The sequence below is a fragment of the Erythrolamprus reginae genome, chromosome 1 (assembly GCF_031021105.1).
Source record: "Erythrolamprus reginae isolate rEryReg1 chromosome 1, rEryReg1.hap1, whole genome shotgun sequence".
NCBI lineage: Eukaryota > Metazoa > Chordata > Lepidosauria > Squamata > Dipsadidae > Erythrolamprus > Erythrolamprus reginae.
The window spans coordinates 108,731,328-108,753,780 of NC_091950.1; the positions used below are offsets into that span (position 1 = coordinate 108,731,328).

At 37.6% G+C, this 22,453-nt stretch overlaps 1 protein-coding gene across 6 annotated transcripts in view; it reads left to right on the forward strand.

Annotated features, from left to right (window-relative positions):
- Window positions 1-17,987, forward strand: part of NAV2 (neuron navigator 2) — a 395,483-nt gene extending 377,496 nt beyond the window's left edge. For all 6 annotated transcript variants that reach the window (XM_070761666.1, XM_070761675.1, XM_070761699.1 and 3 more), the window contains 5 exons: window positions 2,013-2,167; window positions 4,389-4,657; window positions 4,784-4,902; window positions 9,893-10,096; window positions 11,753-17,987. In XM_070761666.1, coding sequence (XP_070617767.1) covers window positions 2,013-2,167; window positions 4,389-4,657; window positions 4,784-4,902; window positions 9,893-10,096; window positions 11,753-11,878 — 873 coding nt within the window. In that variant the 3' untranslated portion in view covers window positions 11,879-17,987. The remainder of the gene's footprint in view (window positions 1-2,012; window positions 2,168-4,388; window positions 4,658-4,783; window positions 4,903-9,892; window positions 10,097-11,752) is intronic.
- The last annotated feature ends 4,466 nt before the right edge of the window (window positions 17,988-22,453 follow it).

The window sequence follows — 22,453 nt, forward strand, 5'->3', positions numbered from 1 at the left end:
GGCATGAAAGCTTGGAAGGCTAAACCTCTGATCCTGGTAAGTGACCCAGATTGGACCAGAAACATTATCCCGGGACACCTAAATTTGCCTTGATTCATGAATATTGTTTCTGTTCACAAATAATTTTCCAGAGCAAACATTTCATCGGAGATGAGTTATTATACCTTACCAAGAATGGAGATATATTAGACACTTTGCTTGAATAGTAGATTTGATATGATTTATGATATGCCTTAGAGATCAGGAAAAGGGATTCTTCAATGAGAAATGGTATTTGGTTACTAACTAATGCTTTTTGGATTTCCTCTTCTGTCTCCTGTAATGATAATTTCTACTAGTACTCTCCAAAATCCACCTAGAGAAAAGCATAGCTGGAAGTGGACTGTCTTGACTGGTGTCTTAATCCTTTAGGAGTTCCAAGCCTGTCAATGCTACGTCTCTTTTTGTCTTCTTCCTTATCTGGGCATATAATGCCAGATTTTCATAATTTCATAGGCCCTGCTCTACTCCTGCTTTAGATACTACCTCCTATTCAGATATGAGATCAAGGTACAACTCTAGAAACATAGAAACATAGAAACATAGAAGTCTGACGGCAGAAAAAGACCTCATGGTCCATCTAGTCTGCCCTTATACTATTTTCTGTATTTTATCTTAGGATGGATATATGTTTATCCCAGGCATGTTTAAATTCAGTTACTGTGGATTTATCTACCACATCTGCTGGAAGTTTGTTCCAAGGATCTACTACTCTTTCAGTAAAATAATATTTTCTCATGTTGCTTTTGATCTTTCCCCCAACTAACTTCAGATTGTGTCCCCTTGTTCTTGTGTTCACTTTCCTATTAAAAACCCTTCCCTCCTGGACCTTATTTAACCCTCTCACCTTATTGAGAAGCAATTATATTTTTCGGAGTATAAGATGCACCTTTTTACCCCCCCCCCCCCCCGAAAAAGAGGGTGAAAACTTGGGTGCATCTTAGCTACCAAATGTAGCCCCACCCAGCCAGCCCTACCCTTTTGTCTCTTCCTTCCAGCAATTTACCTCCTTGCAGCAAACAGTGCACAATCTGATTAGCAAAATCAAGTGATTATCAGCTTCCTAACCTACAGCTGATTCAACACAAGCAGGCCACATGCTAGAACTGAAAGAAACTAGCTGCAAAAAGGCAAATTGCTGGGAGGTGAACTGCTGGCAATTTTGGACTTTCTGAAACTACAAGGAGGAAAGTCAATAATTATAAATGTCTATAGAATGTTCAAATTATTAGACTTATTTTTTAAAGACTGTATTATTATTGTTCTAGGCAATTCAATAAAATGAAGAAGCTTTTTAAAATAAATGCTTGATCTGAAGAGGCCCAGTGCTATTTTATCTTCTTTTAAATAGCAGAGAATAACTATACTTCCAGAAAGCCACATCAATTTTAACAGCATCTGTACAAGTATAGCCTGAAATTTAATAGTGTCTTGTTTTAGTATTAAAATAAGGCAGCTGAATTAAACCCTGAGTTAGTCATCTTTGGAGTAGATCCATTTAAATAATTGGGAGGAGTTAGTGCGACTACATTTAAGAAAACTTTCTGGCATTAATATACTGCCATAATGTTCATTTCTCCAATTCTTTGCTAATTCTATGGGTCAGACACACATGCACAGAAATATACAGCAAATAATGTATATCATCTGTGCTGTTTGCAGAAGCCTTTTTTCCTTGTTTTTCTCCCCCAAAACTAATGTGCATCTTATACTCCCAAACAATACATGCTTTGAGGATCACTATTTGAGGATTAAGCAAAAAAACATGGTTATCTTAGGCAAGATAACCAGCAATGTACAGAGTTTATTCAAAATAATTTTTAAAAGAACTATGTTGCAGTATGGTTACTGCTATATTTGTATAAAGACCTTTTTAGAATTGAACCAAACAGCCTTCATCACCACCAAATATCTCCAAGTCATAAGTGCAAGCCAGGATTTTTTTTCCTACCACATTTTTTTTCTTTTTACAGGAACTCCGCCAATACCTATCAAATCTTGCAGACCAATGTAGCAGTGAAAATAATGCAGTGGAGATGCCTCTTGTAATCATCTTAGACAATTTACATCACGTCAGCTCTCTAGGAGAGATCTTCAATGGGCTTTTGAACTGCAAGTACCACAAATGGTAAAATCTATTATTTTATCTTTGCCTTTCATGATGGAAAGTCTGTTTCTCTACCAACAAACATATTCTGTGAACCTTCATTTAATTGATTTCAGTGCCCACAAACATAATATTGTTTATTTAGATAAAATTTAGTAAAATATTATTGATTCTAGTTCAACTGATGCCCAGAAGTAAGGATTTATTTTAAGTGACCATGCAGGATTTATATCTGAACATAATCTAAATCAGTAAAAATAAATACTGTTATAAATCATGCAACCCAAAGTTTGACTGAAGATTCATTCAAATTAGTACATGAATTGTTGAATAACAATATAGTTTGTGTAATGAAACATATAAGGCTTTTGTTTAAAGAAATGTTCATTATGTTTTTGTTAGTTAATATATAAAAATTTACAACAAAAGTTAAATAAATTCCCTTTCAGATTATTATTACAGATCACAATAAATTCTAAAGAGAAATTATATTTTCATGAATATACCCTGAGATTTGATTTAAAGCTGAAATTAAATGCTATATTCTATGACAGATAAGACATAAAAGACATGACCACACAGCAAATAGAAATTTTAAAAATCTAGAGCAATGCCTGGCTTTTCATTTTATTTGTGTCTATAAAACTAGGAGATCCCTAAAACAAATATTCCTATGCTTTCATTATAGAGACTTCTCCAGCTTCTTAAAGATTCAATATTAACAGAAGCTTTTGGAGAGATGGAAAACACTAGTCCTTACCAACCTTTTTCTGCAAAGTTCTGCCAATGTCCATATTTCCTTTTTTAAAATTCCACCCTTTTTTCATTTATAGTACAGAATAGATGGAGTAATTTGAAAATGTATAAGGTAGTTATACATAAAAAAGTGTAAGGTACTTTTTCGTGCAGCTGGACTTAGAATTCTTGTGGGCATGAAAGGACTTGAGACTAATGACATGATAGAATTCAGAATCTACCTGAAAGGTACAATACTTGACAAGGGGTGTAGAGCAGGGGATGGATAACTTAACTACTTCTTCTTCTTCTCTACACCCCTTGTCAAGTATTGTACCTTTCAGGTAGATTCTGAATTCTATCATGAGCAGTAGGATATGACCAGGCTGAATCCAAGGGGAGAAGTCAAGCATGTCATTAGTCTCAAGTCCTTTCATGCCCACAAGGATTCTAAGTCCAGCCCACCTTGAATTCCACTGACTCTATTCTACTGCCAATTTGCTTTGACCATTAGTAGTTCAGATTCTTGTAGAGAGTGTTAACATGTAATAAACTTGTGTTCAGTTGAGCCACTTGACTCCTGATTTCCTGTGCTAGAATAAGAATAGAATTGAACTGAACTGAACTGAATTGAATTAGTTATTGGCCAAGTGTGATTAGACACACAAAGAATTTGTCTTTGGTGCATAGGCTCTCAGTGTGCTCTTTTATGCGCACTGAGATATATTTATCAAGAATCATGAGGTGCAACACTTAATGATTATTGTAGGGTACAAATAAGCAATCAAGAAACAATACTAATATAAATTGTAAGAATACAAACAAGTTACAGTCATAAGAAGGAGATGAGTGATAGGAACAATGAGAAGTCTAATAGTAATAGTAATGCAGCCTTAGTGAATAGTTTGACAGTGGTGAGGAAATTATTTGTTTAGCAGAGTGATGGCATTCGGGGAAAAACTGTTCTTGTATCTAGTTGTCTTGGTGTGCAGTACTCTACAGCCCTGTTTTTAGGGTAGGAGTTGAAACAATTTATATGCAGGATGCGAGGTGTCAGTAAATATTTTCACAACCCTCTTTTTGACTCATGCAATATACAGGTGCTTAGTGGAAGGCAAGTTGGTAGTAATTGTTTTTTCCCGCAGTTCTAATTATCCTCTGAAATCTGTGTCTGTCTTTAGGTTTCATTGGAAGACTGCTTTTTTATGTTTTTATCTGCTTATTCATATTTTCATTTCTTAATTTCTTTGATTTGCATTCTGACCACTTTCCTGTTCAGTAACCCTCCACTTTTAAATCTGTATATTTTAAATCTTCTCTTACTGTTTTTAAAATGTTTTTCAAAGAATTACCTTACCATTTCCCTGAAAAGTAAATAAAATATTCTAAAGCATTCCAGAAAGTCAGATAACATGGAGGAGCATGAGTAGGAAGCAAAAAAAGCACATGAGATGATAATGTAATTTTTTTTAAAAAAAAAATCTAAACAATAACATTTTCCCTGCAGCCCTTACATCATTGGAACAATGAACCAAGCAACTTCCTCAACACCTAACCTTCAGCTGCACCACAACTTTAGATGGGTACTATGTGCCAATCACACTGAGCCAGTCAAGGGCTTTCTTGCCCGATTCTTGAGAAGAAAACTTATTGAAACAGAAATTGGCGGCCGAATGAGAAATGCAGAATTAATTAAGATTGTAGACTGGATTCCCAAGGTTTGGCAACATCTCAACAAGTTCTTGGAAGCTCACAGTTCTTCAGATGTTACTATCGGTAAGAAATAAAATAAAATTTGAATAATCATTTCTCTTGTCATTGTACAATGTTAAGGTTAAAATAAATAGATCAGTTTCTCCTTACTGAAAATAATCCACTTTACATCTTTCTTGATTTTCACAGGTCCACGCCTGTTTCTCTCTTGCCCTCTAGATGTGGATGGGTCAAGGGTTTGGTTTACTGACCTATGGAACTACTCCATTGTTCCCTATCTTCTTGAGGCTGTCAGAGAAGGGCTACAGGTAATCACAGTTTACAAAAACCAGGATATAAATATGACAAATACAGCACAAGTCAGTGGTGGGTTGCTATTGGTACACCATGGAGCTCTACTGGACAATTTGTGCTTGACCGCTCCGGTGCATTCTTTGCCGGTCCGTTGGGCAGCATGCGCAGAAGCAAAATCTTGGGAAGGGATGCTCATGCACATGAGATTTTAGCAATTTTTTGCTTCCATGCATGCACCAAAGCAAAATTGCTCAAGGGGATGTGCACGGGTACATGCAAGCACTTGATTCAGCAGATGTGTACCACTACGCGGGTAAGTGGAACTCGCCGCTCGCACATGTACACTGTTTGTGATCAGATAGGACCTTGCAAAATCCTGTTTGTGATCAGATAGGACCTTGCAAAACCCTGAAATTCCTGGTTAATAGGCATGGGACCATACTTTTGTTCCTTTCTGAAAACAGCTACAAATGTCACAAGAGGCAACATTTTTGGATCTATTTTCCCATGTTTTGTTTAGCGTTAAAGGGAAAAATTTATTTCTGACGCTTAAGGCACTGGTTTTTCCTTTTTCAACTTGGCAAAATATAAGAATCGTCCCAATTTTAAAAGTTGGTTTTTAAAGGATTGCTATGTCTCTACAACAGTCAATCTTTTAGCTTTAATATCCCCCAAATTCCCATTTGGGAAAACCAAATGGAATTGAAAATATCAGCCCTGCTTAAGAGCTTTGGGACTTTTAAAATTAGTTGTTTATTTGTTCACCTATTTAACCACGGTGCCTGGTGATGCAGTAGTTAGAATGCAGTATTGAAGGGTAATTCTGCCCATAGCCAGGAGTTCAATCTTGTTGAAGGTTGACTCAGCTTTCCATCCTTCCAAGATCAGTAAAATGAGGACCCAGATTTCTGTAGGCAATATGTTGACTCTGTAAACTGCCTAGAAAGTGCTATTAAGAATCATGGAGTAGTTTATAAATCTAAGTGCTACTGCTATCACTATTTAAAGCTATCCTCAGTCAGTGACCTCATTAATCATAGACAAATGTGTTGTTCTTGATTTCGAACTGTTCTCGGTTCGCATTTAGCCCATTTTAAGAAAGCATTTCTATTTTAAAGGGCTATTGTATAGAAATTTCATTTTGGAACTCCTGCATATCTGAGCAAGTTGATACCTTCCTCTTCAGGTAGATGGAATGATATTTCCTGCTATATGGAAGGAAATGCAGATAGTGGGAATAAATCCTTGATTAGATAGTGTCTGTCTTATATTATCCAAGCTGGACTATTGTTAGCACAGTAGTCCAAAGAATAGACATATAAAACTAGTCCACTGAATGCATTCAAATTGTACCAACACAGCAGGGCAACTAACATCCCCACCACCACCAAAAAAAATACCCTAGCACAGACTTCTCTTTCCAAATGTAAATAATTGTTCTGTTGAGGTCAAGTTGCATTAACAACAGGATTTTAATCCTGATGCAAAAAGCTGTTTTTCTGTGTGCTGCAAGGACTTTAGCACTATCAGATGAAGAAATGTTACATTTGGCACTCGTTTCCATTTGGCAGTTCTCTTTTCCTCTCAAGGGTTTTTAATGTTTATAAACACATTTTATGATTTTGGGATTAAGAATGGGCGCTGCCCTTTTTTCTGTCTACTCAGTGACTCTGTTGAAAGAATATAGCATAGTTTTTGTCACATGAACCCATGAACAGACCATTGTAATAGTCCTCACTTGCTCCAATTTGAGTCTTTCTAGAAAGTTAAATAAACATTTGACTTGGGCTTCACCTTAGTTATTCACCTGAAAAGGGGCTTTTTTCTCTCCACCCTTCTGTCATATTCAATTTTAAATAAACTCATTCTGAAACAAAAACACAAAAAGTGTTTACAACCCAAAAAAAGGGGGGAAAACTATAACATATCATTTTAGCTGTAAATAATTACCATTCTCTATATAGTCATCTAATGCAAATATTCATGTACCCATATATTTTTAATTCATTGATACATTTACCATCTTGCCATTATAAGACAAAAAACTAGTAATGGGAAGAGATGGGTCAAGATAAAATTTTAATTTTAATTTATCATGATTCACAAACTAGTGCTTGACATATTAAATAGTGATTTGCACATTAATAAACTATATATTCTTTTGAGTATAGAGAAATCGAATGGGAAATAATACCTTTCACTATTTCTAAACTGTAAGTCTGTGAATGCTTGAGTTTAACTTTCAATATTTGCATGAATATCTATTACAGAAGTGACATAGCAATAACTTTGACATGCATAATGCTTGTCCATCTGCCTCCAAGTATATTAAATAGGTTGTTCAATAGGTCATAGAGTCTTTGCATATTCCATTCTTTAGAGATTTATTGAAAAAGGTTTAACTGCACATCAAAAATGTAAACTGTGAATGGATCAAACATTTGTCTTCAAGCATATACATTTACCTTACAGGGAGATAAGATGAACTACTGAGCTTTTGCTTCTTAACAATATGTGAAATAACCTCAAGCTAGAAATGTTTTTTTCCATACAGTAACAGCAATGTGAATAGGATGGACTGAGAGAGAAGGAATATGTGTATAATATAAATTTTGTGAGACTTCTCAGTTTTACTTCAATTCTGGAGCAAACTACCAATGCAGTATGTTTCAGCCATGTTGAAATCCTGGAATTCCTAACCTACATTCAGGCAGAAAAAGTCCCAATTAAATTATGTATTGGACTAGGTAGAGCCACACCAGAAATTCCTTCTGCACATTCTTTATACCTGAGACTGAATTAGAAACAGCCAAAATCGCTTTGGTCCCACTGTCTGGCACCGGTTTCATTGCTACTTGGAACAAGAATAACCACCTGATCACCCAGAAGTGAGTTTGGCAACAACTACAGCAGCAACAACAAATCATTTCCAGAACTTTTTTCCCCCCAGGAGTGAAAGGAAGATAAATTTAAGATAAATATCACTGAGTTTTAAAAAATGCAAGAGGCAGCATTTTGAACCACTGGCCATGCCAGGACCCTTTGTAACCTCTCCAAGCTTCCTGTGCGTGAATTGAAGCCTCCAGTTATTGGAAGCACCGAAGGATGCCTATGAAATGAAGGGAAGCCAAAGCCACAAGACCATTTTGCTTTGCTGTAGGAATTGGGTGGGTGGATGGGCTGCGCTGCTTCATGCAGGAAACGGCTTCAAAGGCGAGCTTTCCAGGTGCCTTGCCTGAGGGAAATGGCCCCTTTGAAGCTTTGCACAGTCCTGTGTGAGCCATAAAAATAGGATTTGAATGTTGTATGTCTTGACTTACCAGGTTCACCTTTGCCTTTGGAATAAAGAATCTTCTTTTATTTAAAATATCTACCATATCTCTTAAGCCCCAAATTTTCCTGAAAGATCAATTTAGAAAGATCAAAGAGTCTTCGGAGAGGGGCGGCATACAAATCCAAATAATAAATAAATAATAAATAATAAAATATTAAAACTGGCTTATAGAAACGTAGAAACATAGAAGTCTGACGGCAGAAAAAGACCTCATGGCCCATCGAGTCTGCCCTTATACTATTTTCTGTATTTTATCTTAGGATGGATATATGTTTATCCCAGGCATGTTTAAATTCAGTTACTGTGGATTTATCTACCACGTCTGCTGGAAGTTTGTTCCAAGGATCTACTACTCTTTCAGTAAAATAATATTTTCTCATGTTGCTCTTGATCTTTCCCCCAATATTATAATGCAAAATGGATGAAAGGGAATAAAAGAGGAAAAAGTAGAAAACGTTTTAGAGTTGTCTTCCTTAATTCAGCTATTAGGTGTTGTTCTCCGGATATGTTGCAAGATAACTCAATCAGCAAAGCTGATCTTTAGTCTCATTTTCTTGAGGGAATGGGACCTGAAGTTCAACACATCTAGAAGACATCAAGTTGGGAGAGGCAGTCTTTGCATTTTCTTCCACCCACTCTCCTGCAGTAATTGCTGAACACCCAAGAAGCATTATTCAAAAGTTGTGTGGCTTCCCGATTTAGGATTTGCTTTTGGAAGATATGGTGACATCTAGTGGGCAGATTTGCTCACAAAGCCTTTGTTGTGCTGTCAGAATAGAATGCACGTTTTGCTGAGAATATGGGTAGGAGATGAGAATTTGTTCCTCCCTAAATATTCAGTATAACTCCTGCCATAGGCATTATTGGTCACATGTATTTGTATCTTTTAGCAGAATATTTTTTTAAAAAAAAACATGTCTGGTTTAGATCTAAAATGCCAATTTGTTCACCTGTCTCAAATTTATTTTATTTTATTTATTTGTCAAATATGTATAGGATAGTACTTTGTATAAACATAACATAAGTAAAAATAATGATAAAAAAGGACAATAGGGCAGTAGGACAGAGATGGTAGGCACAATGGTGCATTTATGCATGCCCCTTACAGACCTCTTAGAAACGGGGAAATGTCAGCTGTAGACAATTGTTGAATGTATTTGTCTCCAGCTTTTGTCTGTATCTAGGAGGTATTAAAATGAATAAAAGACAGATGACTTACACGGCCCCTTCCAATTCCATTAATCTCTTAATCTGTCTGTTATTCATTCATTCATTCATTCATCAAATTTATATCTTTCATTCCGGAGTTGAGGTATAAAGTATGTATACAGCACTGCTTCCTGCATTTTTCTTTTAAATGAAGAGAGAAATTCAAAAGTATAGATACTGCTGTTCAAAAGAATTTTAAAAATCTGGTAATTTAGATTTTTAAAAACCAATAATATCTATCTCTGCTCTGTTTGTTTTCTTTCCACATTGTCAAGACCACTGCTTTTCCATCCTTTATTTTCTTCTTACTAAAATTCAAATTTGCCTTGTCACAAACACAAGATTGAAAGATTGCTCATATGAGTTGAAAAAACATGAGAACATTTCTATACACGTGTGACGAAAAACAAGCTTAATATCAAATCCTTTGATTCATAATGGCTTTGTACTGTTTCTTGCAGTTGTATGGTAGAAGAGCACCATGGGAGGATCCTGCCAAGTGGGTGATGGACACTTATCCATGGGCAGCTACCCCACAACATCACGAGTGGCCTCCTTTGCTGCAACTGCGTCCAGAAGATGTTGGATTTGATGGTTATTCTATGCCACGGGAAGGTTCAACCAGCAAACAGGTTCCACCAAGTGATGCTGAAGGAGATCCTCTGGTGAGATTTTCAGCACAATATTGTTCGTATACGAGACATTAGATGGTAAATGACTAAACAGTAGGAAGTATCAAGACTACTTCTCCAAATTAATTTGCAGAATATTCTAAAGGTACACTTGCAATAGGCATAGCAGTGTTTTGTGATTTATAGTACTATGTTGGATAGAAATGAACTTATTGGGGGCTCTGTGTACTCTGCTTTATACATGTGGTCCTCGACTTATGACAACAATTGAACCCAACATTTCTGTTGCTAAGTGAAACACCGGTTAAGTGAATTTTGCTCCATTTTACCACCTTTCTTGCCACAGTTCTTAAGGGAATCACTGCAGCTGATAACTTAATACGATTATTAAGTGAAGCTGGCTTTCCCATTAACTTGGCTTATCAGAAGATTGCCAAACCTGGAGCCCTGCAACTGTCATAAATATAAATCACTTGCCAAGCATCTGAATTTTGATCCCGTGACCATGGGGATGTTGCAATGGTTGTAAGTGTGGCAAACGGTCATAAGTCACTTTTTTCAGTGCTGCTGTTGAGTTTGAATGGTTATGAAATGAATTGTTCTAAGTTGGGGATTCCCTTTCTTTGATCTTAAGCAGGATTTGGTACACATATTTTTAAAATTTCAAATTTATAATAACCGAATCCTTCTAAAATGCTGATCCAGACTCTAAACAATTGCATGTGTTTGTTACATTAAATGTGTGGACTGGAATTAAGGATAAAGAGTTTGCATAATGCAGCTGCCATTGTAGGAAAGAATATCTGTTACAAAACACAGCTTTATCATGTCTATAATAAGGCTGTCCATATATATATATATATATATGTCATATGTCACATGTTTTTTTACTGAATTTGAAAATTAAGGGAGACTAGGATAGATCTATTTCGGCCTTATTTTGGCCTCATCAGCTAGCCATACCCACTGGGACTTGAACCTGCAACCTTTGCCTTGTAAGGCAGAGAATTATCCTCTAGGCTACAGTATCCAATCCCTTCAGCTCTGCACCAGGGAAGGGTTACATATTTTTGTGTCAAATCACCCTGGTGTATTGAAGGAATATCACAGCTCCTTATTTGCCTCTCGGCCCAACCCAGGGCCATTTCCAAGGCAGTTAATTTTATTGATAGCCGACAATTCTATCTATATGTGTCACATGTTTTTTTGCTGAATTTGAAAATTAAGGGAGACTAGGATAGATCTATTTCAGCCTTATTTTGGCCTTATCAGCTAGCCATACCCACTGGGATATATATATCTGTGCCTCTGGTCGCCATCTTGTTTTTGGCTTTTTGTCCTGGATTTTTTTTGCACTGCGCTGCACGGCCACACAATGTGGGAGGAAGTGAACAGGCAGTGAGGTAAGTTAGAACCCACCCCTGGTTTGTGGCCCTACAAATGAACAACAATCTGTTTTTTCTGTATTAATGACATTGTGTGGCAAGTGGAAAAGTCATAATGGCATTAAACCATATGGATCATCCAAAGTGAAACTGACATAATACTGGATTTTCATTGTTTATTCAACCAGTGCTAGCTAGACTATCCAACGTGTGTTTATTTTTTTCCATACAATGCAAATCAATGTATCCAGTGCTATCCTAGAAAAGAATTAGTTGTTAAGTTGTCCTTTCTGTATTTCACCAGATGAATATGCTGATGAGGTTGCAGGAGGCAGCTAATTATTCAAGCCCACAGAGTTACGACAGTGACTCCAACAGCAATAGCCATCACGATGATATCCTTGACTCGTCCCTGGAGTCAACATTATGAATAGAACTAGATATGATTGCTTCGAGTGGTCCATCCTTTGCCTCCCTTAGAAAAATGAATCATCAAGCCATGGAGAGAGTTGACCTTGGTTCAGAAGGACATCTCAGTATTAGAGCTGCAAGAACAATACAATCTCTTCCACCCTCTCTGCCTCCCCCATTCAGTGTCAAAGATGGGTGCAGGCAACCCAGCTGATGTTTTATATCTTATGTTTCATTTTCCTTAATAATAAGAACTGCACTATTTTGGTTTGGTTTGGTTTTGTAGTTTACATTGCTGTGAGTTCACATGCCTACGACACTGAACATGTTATTTTCATAAAAAAACCAATGGTGCTTATCTAGTTGTGTCTGTCCATTGACCAAACAACATCTGCTTGTGAAGTGGATTACCATTATCTCTGATTTCCTAAACCTGCTCCAATATTTAAAGGGACATCTGGAGTAAATTTCATTACAAGGGTGCAGGGGAGATGACCAGAGGAAAATATGAATTGCAAGAGAATTGTGTTTAATTCATATAAGATGTACTCCATTAATCATAACAACCTCTGAGGAGAGTGAGTTGGAGGCAATAAATACATGAAAAAAACATTCACCATGAAAGTTGTGACCCTAAGAAGCATTGTGCCACATTAGGTCCAAAAAGGAAGTGAATCTCAGTTATGCTGCTTCTGTACAAACTCATTAATGGTTGATTTTTCCAAGTCATTTTTTCCCCGAGCCTAACCTCAATAATTCTGGTGCTGTAATAATTGCTTGCCTTGCTAATGGCATTCCATAAAAGGCAAAGAGATTAGAAATAGGAAGTTTAAAATATTCACATATATAACACAAAACAGAACTCTTGTCCAATTTGAGACCTTGGTCTCTTGTTTTGGTTATTTCATTTGTTTATATCGTTCCAAACACTGGGCTCGATCGCTTGAGCACAGTAGCAGTACATCTTCATAAAACCACCTCTGACGTTGCCAGTGTTAATTAAAGCAACAATCATGGAGTGTTTTATCCATGATCCAAAGTATGGGGAATAACACATATAAGAAAAAACCAAAACAAACTGTAGAATTTATTTTCATTTTTGCTTCAGAATCTTCACTGTTGAAGTGACAAGTTTCTTCTTAAACCTGAATATCAATGTTTCTCTGCAACTAGAAGATGTGCTTTGTAAAAACTGTAAAACAAGGCTCTAGTCTGTTAGTCTTTGGATTCACAACATTTCAGGGAATACCTTGCCTGAGATATACTGTATAACCTAGGGGGCTGTCATTCCCTCAAATCATTGATTCTGGTTTTGGAATAATTTCATACCTATACCAAATGTTCAACAAAACTCGGAAAAGACGGTTGTCTGGATTGAAAAGATAATTCCGTTCTTCTACTGTATTGTACATTTTCTTACTTTTTAATCCCAATAACCTCATGTCTCATAGCAATCTGTTCCTGAAGTTCTATTCCTCAATTGGTGGCCCCCAAACCTTTTGGCACCAGGGATCGGTTCTGTGGAGAGAGGTTTTCCTGCGGATTGGAGGGGGTATGGTTTCATATACTGACTGGATCCCAAAGTTAGGGCTTCACTTGTTTGTGTGGCCTGGTTTCTGGCATGCCACAGCCTGATCAGGGTTGGGGACCCTTGCTATAAACAGCTTGCTGGGAGACATGGGGAAGCATCCACTTTATTGAATAGTGTAAACTCTCTGGGTTAATGGTATTCAGCTGTTCTAATGGTTGGAAACTGCATCTGTTTTTTACTTCTCCTATACAGACTTCCTTTCTGCACAAGGGGTAGATGAGGCCCACACCTAATGGCTATCCACCTAGCACGTTTATCCCTCCTCGATGTCCCTCCCTAAAGTTTTTATATCAGAAAGTATCTCTGGGGGTCCTTTGTCAGCAATGGCAATGAATGCAAAAGCATAGGCATGGAACGAGGGAGAAACGATAACTTGGAGAAAGCAGCTAGGAAGCATGTCCTGCATATACACTTAAATGGAAAGTATGGTGCCTCTTAAATTTGGTTTTATGCTTTTCTAAGACTGCAACATTACATTTTTCTAGGTGGTCACCCAGAACCAAGGCAATATTACTGCTGTGAGCCGCCCCAAGTCTACGGAGAGGGGCGGCATACAAATTCAATAGGGTAGGGCAGTGCATTAGTATTTCTTCAGAATCAACTCGTACGATACAGATAAATGTCTTCGTGTCATGATCGTCACATGTGAGTTTATTGATAAATAATTAACTTCAACTATATATTGCAAAACTTGGGACTGAACATTGGTGAATCTCTCACGATAATAAAGAGCCCCCTTTTTAAAGAAAAGAAAAATACTCCATTTTACTTAACCAAGTCTTAAGTAAAGGAAAGTTTTGGATTTTGGATTTTAATCCAAGAATCCCAGAACATGATTCTGAGCCGCCCTTATTTTCTTTATCTCAGAAGAAAACTGGGGAATGGGTTTAAAAAACTGTCTGGTTCTTTTGCCAGACAGCGAGAAGGTTAATAAAAGTTTGGACACCAACTGGTGTTATTTAAACAAACAAGCAAAAAGAACAATAGCTGATATTATCAGCTGTCTCAGGCTATACCTCAAACTAGAACCGAGGTTCTCAGCAACACACATGTACACACACAAAAACACTCTCACACACACACAAGCCTTTTCAGCTATCTTTGGGTGCTGATTTTTTAAAAGTGATGCCTTACCGAGTTTCTACAGTTGTATTTTAATTCCATTAGCGTTGTAGTTTGTGATTTTTTAAATAATTAGACAAAACAGGACTATAAGAAGTCATCTCTTGGAGTACAATGAAGTGAGTTGCTGCGGGTATTGTTTGAAATGAGATGTTTGATACCCCTAGTTTCTAAATGTAACCAAAATCAAGGAAACCGCTTTTTAAAGATCTGTACATCAACTTTTAAGCAACATTTCATTGGATGTTGTTTATACAATCCAGGCAAAAGCAAACCTTTTTTGTGGCACTGAATGGCATCACAACTAAAAGAAAATTATTTTTTATTTTGTTTTAAAAATATGCAGGTAGAATATTTGCTACAATTTATAAGATTTATAAGATTAATAGGATGCAACAGACACACAGTTTTGCTACCGTGACAAATTTACTGAGTTGGGTAGCTTTTTTTATACCTCATGATTTTCTGCTCTTAGTGAACTCAACCCATTGTCCTTTGGATTTGTTGTGACCTTGCTATATTATATATGTTTTTCTTAGTATAGCGAAATAACAGTGGGCATTCTTGAGTGGTTTTTTTCCTTTAACAAAAGAGAAAAAAAGTATAATGCAAAGTCTAATCTGATTCCTGGAAATGGACTAGAGTATATCATAGTCCTAAAGTGATCTGACCATTATATTACCGTAGGTTCATCTAGCTCTTCAGCACCCTGCTTCCCTTCTGCTTTTTAAAGCAAAACTATGAGATGCAAACTTCAAAATGCTTGATTAAATATTCCAGGATTGCAGAAAAGATGGTTTTTGTTCATATGGAGAGCATTCTCTTCTTAGCCTCTAATTTGTAGAGTTGGATTAGCCCGGAATGAGCATTCAAGCATAAGACACATATATATTCTAAAATGGCGCATAATCTGTGCTTTATTTTCCTCCATCACCCATTAGAGAAGAAATTGCCATCTATGGAAATGATTGATGCCACTGGAGACAGATGATTTGGGTACATTGCCTAAGAAGCCTCCAACCTTGGCAACTTTAAGATTTGTGGACTTCAACTCCCAGATTTCCCCAGCCAGCAATGGGAGTTGAAGTCCAAAAGTCTTAAAAGTTGCCAAGGTTGGAGACTCCTGCCCTACAGGATAGCGGAAGAGTAAGGCATTTCCTCGTTTGATTTGCCAAGATCGATGTGGCCATCAGCTTTCCAGATGCTATAAACATTGCATACATATATGTTCTGCGGAACATCTCCGCAGAGTGTCAATTTCCTGCTAGGAAAAGAGGTTGTATCTATTTGTTCCAGACAAATCTGGGATAGTTAATATAACAGGTCCCTTGTATCTACATCTTAGATTAAGTGAAGCCTCTCAGGTGTTTTCAATTACAAGCCAATGAGACCCATCCTGCATATCCAATCGTCATAACATGGGAACTGTGATGCATCTGGAGAGCACCAATATAACCATTTGGCAATTTTGTACATGGAAGCACTCAGGAAGTCCAGTAATTTGACCCACAATGGCAACTGGCCTGTGGAATAAGCAAACAATCCAGTTACATCATTTAAAGGAGTGCCAGGAGAGTGAAGTATAAATCTGACTGTATCATAATCTATGGAAACAAATATTTAGAATTTGTTCTTACGTATTTTTTCCTAATTCCTGCTGCAAGTGATTTCCATAGAAATGCAATGTGTGGGTTAGTATTGGGTGCCTACCGGAACAGGGGTAGGATGCCGCACCAGTAGCAGAAATGGAGCTGAACAGGCAGCTCCAGGTGACTGGTGGGTGGTCATGTGCATTGGATCGAGATTTGGATTTTGTGCATATGCAGAAGGCAAAATGAGGATGTGCGAGAGAGATTTCTGTGATTTCTGGTGGTTTTTTCTTTCCGCACATGCGCGGAAGCAAGAAAAATCACCAAAATCTCAGGCACCCACATGTCTTCTTGTGAGATTTGCTCCCTGCATATGCACAGAAGCCAAATCTCTCTCCGATGTGCACGTACTCCTGCCGGATGCGCGCATGTGCTCTTCAGTCACCCAGAACTGCACATGCATCAGCACCAGTAGTGGTGGTAAGTTTGAACCCCCGCCTGGAGTGGATATATAATATAATATGGCTACCTCGAGTGGCACAAGAAATGTTTGCTGGAATTGTAAGGCTGACAAAAATGACATCAAAGTTATGACCCAGGTTGGCAGCTGAGATGACTCAGCGCCTTATTTACTGACACCTTTAATGGAGTCTTTGAGCTGTCCTGTTGCCATAAATCAGAAGTCTTCAAACTTGACAAATTTAAGACTTGTGGACTTCAACTCCTAGATTTCTCCAGCCCAGCTACGCTATGAAGTCCACAAGTTTTAAAGTTGTCAAGTTTGGTGACCCCTGACATAAATTAAAGAAGAATTTGAACTTTTCTTGCTCTCCAATAGAAATTGCTGAGATTACCGAGAAATTATTCACATGGAATCTTGCTTTATTTTGTTCAGTTATCACAAACTGTAACTTCTATAAACTTCGGGAAGCAGGGTGGCCTGTTAATGCACATTTTTAAAAAACTAGTTCAGTTGAGGTGAATGTCTGCCTTTTCCTTTTAAAATGACAACATATATCTCATTCAGATTGCTTTCAGCTTTGCTTTGTCTCCCCCCCTACCCCACTCCGTGTGTCCCAAGTGCACAAAGTTGGCATTTCCTGTTGTTTTAGTACAAGACTATGCAACATTCCCAATGACTTAGAAATTGGAACTTTCTTTTCTCTTTGCTACAGAACTTTCTAGAATTGTGCAACTCGTATGTCACATGTTAGACGCCATTTTGATTTTAAGCTGATGCAGAGACAAGGAGGGTTTGGCTAGCCTCCTCTTTTTGGTATATTTTTCCAAAAAAAAAAACCCAAAACCCTCCAACCTAAAATATTGTACTGTTAATACTTTTTTTAATATATCGTGTCTTGAAATTTGTCTAAATGTGGCAATTCTCTTTTAAGGAAAATGAATGAAAAAAGCAAATGTGGCTATTGAACGGAAAGTTGCTGTTTTGATCTAGTTGTTTCCAGTGGAACCATTTATGAAAAAAGTTCTCTAAGATGTACATTTTTTTTCATTGTAACATAGAAGTGTAAATAATTGATTACAAGTGCTGCATTTTGATGAATTTTTTCTAGCCATTTTTAAAAGAGAAAAAACTAGGAATTGAGTATTTTGTGTACAGTACAATCCCTTTCCCTCACCTCTCTATTTAATTTTACATTTTCATTTAGGATTGGGATTTGCAACTGGCCTGTTTTGGATCATGCCATCCTTTGGTTCCCTTTTCCTCCTCCATCCCTTCTCCCCTTGTGTCATGGAGAATAAAGCTAATGATTGTACCAGTCTTAAATTATTCATGATTCAATAAATTTGATGCTTATTTATTCAAATGTAATGTCCTTGCTGCCCTTTTTATTCCCCTAGGCTGCATCTATGTCATCGTCATCATCAAAATTAAAATATATTTTACATAGCTCATACAGCAGATAAACGACAATGAAATTTTTTTAGCAATCTCTAGTTCATCAATCGAATATCCTTCTTTTCTAAATCCAAATATTTTTTATTTTAACTCCATTAATATCCAAATGGATAAGCAAGTGGTCCTCATCCACCAAGAAACATCTGCAGGATTTATGTGGTCATCGCTAAAAAGAGATTAAATCAGGAAAAGTTTCTCAAAGTGTATACAGTGGAACCCCGACATAAGAGCTGCTCTACTTAAGAGCAACTCGAGATAAGAGCTTGGAGGGGAGAGATATTTTTGTTCTACTTACAAGCCCAAATTCGAGATACAAGCGCCAAGGAGCTGTCTCCTGAAGCCAAACGCTAACTTCCGCGTTCGGCTTCAGGAGACAGCTGCGAAGCGGCGCGCGTGTTTTAAAAGGTTGCAGCCGGCCTGGGGGGCTCGGGGGGGTGCTTGCAGCTTTCTTTCTTGCTCTTTTTCTTTCTCTCTTTTACCTTCCCTTCCTCTATTTCTTCTTTTCTTTCTCCTTCCCACCTTCTTCCCTCCCTCCCTCCTTTCACTCATTCCTCTCTTACTCTCCCCTTTCATAAGTTTCCTTGCTTCCTTCCTCTGTTCCTGTCCCTTCCCCCTTTCTTTCTTTCTTTCTTTCTTTCTTTCTTGCTCTTTTTCTTTCTCTCTTTTACCTTCCCTTCCTCTATTTCTTCTTTTCTTTCTCCTTCCCACCTTCTTCCCTCCCTCCCTCCCTTCACTCATTCCTCTCTTACTCTCCCCTTTCATAAGTTTCCTTGCTTCCTTCCTCTGTTCCTGTCCCTTCCCTCTTTCCTTCCTTCCTTCCCACCCTCCGTCCATTCATTCACCCATTCCTCTCTTGATCGCTTAAAGCCGGTCCCTGGTGCAAAAAGGGTTGGGGACCTCTGTCCTACAGGATTGGGTGGCAGAGAAGTTGAACATATGTAAATTTAAAAGTTTAAGAAAGTTTACAAGTTAAGTGAAAGAAACTTCATTATTCATTTATATGTACATGTACATTTCTTCATTAAAAACATGTCTTTCTGCATAATTTAGACTAACTTTGTGAGTTTTTTGAGGGCTGGAACCAATTAAAATTATTTACATTAATTCCTATGGGGAAAAGTCGTTCGAGATAAGAGCTGCTCGACTTAAGAGCCCAGGTCCGGAACGAATTAAACTCGTATCTCGAGGTACCACTGTATTTGGTTCTTGAGTCACCATTCTGATTCCAATATCAAAGATATGTTGGTCTTTACCACTCACTTCTACAAGCCTGAAAAGGAACAGAATAATAGTTGGAAGGGCCCTTGGAGGTCTTCTACTCCAACCCTCTATTCAGGCAGGAAACCCTATACCATTTCAGATAAATGGTTGTCTAATCTCTTCTTTAAAGATTCCAGTGTTGGAGCATCTACAACTTCTGGAGGCAAGTCATTCCACTGATTAATTGTTCTAACTGTCAAGAAATTTTTCTTTAGTTTTAGGTTGCTTCTCTCTTCAATTAATTTCCATCCGTTGCTTCTTGTCCTGCCTTCAGGTACTTTGGGGAATAAAACTGTTCTGTCTGGGTCACTCCGGAAGCCAATACCAACCCAAAAAGAAAAGCCAGACACACCTATAAAAGGCAGGGGCAGTTTATAAAATTCAAGAAAAACACAGGTAACAGAAAATGGCCTTACAAACAGGAAAATGCTGTATCTTCAAATATATCCACGAAGACAATAGTCCATGCAGCAATACAGGATTCTTGCTGCCTAGACGAGGCTGTAGATAGCAGACCTACACTTCCCACGGGTCTTCCAAACTGCCGGGCCACAAGCCAGGAACAGAGACACCGAGAACAAAGCAGGACACCGTAACTCCAATTGATAACACTCCACATGGCTTCAAGGGCTTGCCTGCCTTTTAAACCCTGCTAAGGAGGACCACACCCAAGCCCAGCTGTTCCTAATTCAGTGCTGATAATACTTCTTTAATTGCTCCTTTCTCTGATCTGACGTCTCTGTCGCATGTCAATGACGGCTTGTGCTTCATCACCTAATGACTCCAAGCTACTGGCTGGGGAGAATCCCCCCCCCCCGGGCCTCTCATGCTGTTCTCCTTCATCCCAATCCTGACTTTCCTCTCCCCCGTCCGACTGTTCACCCCCCTCCTCTTTGCTGTCATCTTCCTCCTGGCATGGAGCCAGCAGAGACAGCTGGTCCCTGAGCAGCCTCAGGCTGAACCACAACAAAAACTAAGTTCTATTCTACTCTCCCGAGTCTACGGAGAGGGGTGGCATACAAATCTAATAAATAAATAATAAATAAATAATAAACTGTAATACATAATCCAGTTTAAATGACCCTAGACCAAAGAAGACTCTTGTGATGATCAGCAGATGACAACTACTGACCCTTAAAACTCTACAATCATTGAGAGGAAGGGGTATCTCAATTTGTGGCTTTACTTCCGCATTGCTGCTATTATTTTTTATGATTATTTTTCTGACAATATCATTATGAATTACTTAGGTAGATAGATTGACAAAAAGATTGAATGGCCTCTCACTGTTTATAGGTGTTATATTTGCAAGGCTCATATATGCAAAAAAAGAGCGTTATATTACATATAACACAAAAGATTAAAGCATAAAATTCATTCCCTGGAGTTATTGGACAAACTATGATAAGCAAGGTCTTCTTGTGAATCTTGCTGATTTAAAAAAAAATTCTTAGTACAACAAAGATAGAAGAACATTGAGTTGACTTTTCAGCCAGAAACTAAGTGGAATTCAGCTAAGGCATACAAGTAAATCTACAGTTCCCTTCTTCCTGTGTCAACATTCAAAGATTACATAAACATTATTTTATGACCTATCTGTACTACAGTTAATCTTTAAATCTTAAAGATAAAGCCTCTTGCCAGTAATTGTCCTGTTTCTGGTATAACATAGTAAACAGTGCTCACTTTGTTACATTCTGTCATAGAGATCGTAAGTGTAGTCACGAATCTATGTAAAAAGAAAAATCCATTAGATCAGAGTTCTTCAAACTTGGCAACTTTAAGACTTGTGGACTTTAACTCACAGAATTTTCCAGGCAGCTATACTGGCTGGAGAATTCTTGGAGTTGAAATCCACAAGTCGTAAAGTTGCCAAGTTTGGGGACTCCTACATTAGATTATGTAACAGACTTCATATACCAATTAGCAGGAAAATATTTAGTTCTAAGCAGAGAGGCACCTCTCTGTGCCAGGAAGCATCATGTTAAAACTCACCAAGGAGAAGACTATCTCAGGCAGTAAACAAACAGTATTGGTCAGTTAGCTGAAGTTACAGATTCTTAATTCTTATTCCCATCATAGTGGCAAGGAATGATGTTTCAAACATTCTGAAGATCAGAGACAATGACACTTTTTCAGTGAAATAATAGAAAATACTTGTAGCTTGGGTTTTATATTTTGGCAGTGTTTTGCTCCCTAACATTTCGCTAACCAGACTAGTTAACTGCATCAGGAGGACAAGAAAATCCTGCTGAGGATGTTACCTAGTTTGGCAATGGAACATTCAGAAACTATTGTATTTTTCAGAGTGTAAGATTCACCTTAGTTTTGGGGGAGGAAAATAAGGGGAAAGGGCCTTTGCCTCCCAGCAATTTGTCAAACAGTAAACAGCAAAAGTACAGATGGTATGCACTGTTTGCTGTGTATTTCTGTGCATGTGTCTGACCCATAGAAATAGCAAAGAATTGGAGAAATTGGAAAAATGTACATTATGGCAGTATATTAATGCCAGAAAGTTTTCCTTAAATGTAGTCACTAAATTGAAACAAGCTTGGAAAGCAAATCACTGCCAAAACACTTTTTCAATCTCAATACATAGACCTTGAAACTAAAGGGATGAGATCATAGATCTTGACCAGTCTCATTCATTTCACTTTTTCCCAAAATGATGAATATCTTTCCTGTAAAGTCAAGAAGGTAACAGATCTACCCAAACATAGCAATAATAATAGCAATAGCATTTAGACTTATATAGCGTTTTTACAGCCCTCTCTAAGCGGTTTACCAAATCAACATACAGTGGTACCTCGAGATACGAGTTTAATTCGTTCCGGACCTGGGCTCTTAAGTCGAGCAGCTCTTATCTCGAACGACTTTTCCCCATAGGAATTAATGTAAATAATTTTAATTGGTTCCAGCCCTCAAAAAACTCACAAAGTTAGTCTAAATTATGCAGAAAGACATGTTTTTAATGAAGAAATGTACATGTACATATAAATGAATAATGAAGTTTCTTTCACTTAACTTGTAAACTTTCTTAAACTTTTAAATTTACATATGTTCAACTTCTCTGCCACCCAATCCTGTAGGACAGAGGTCCCCAACCCTTTTTGC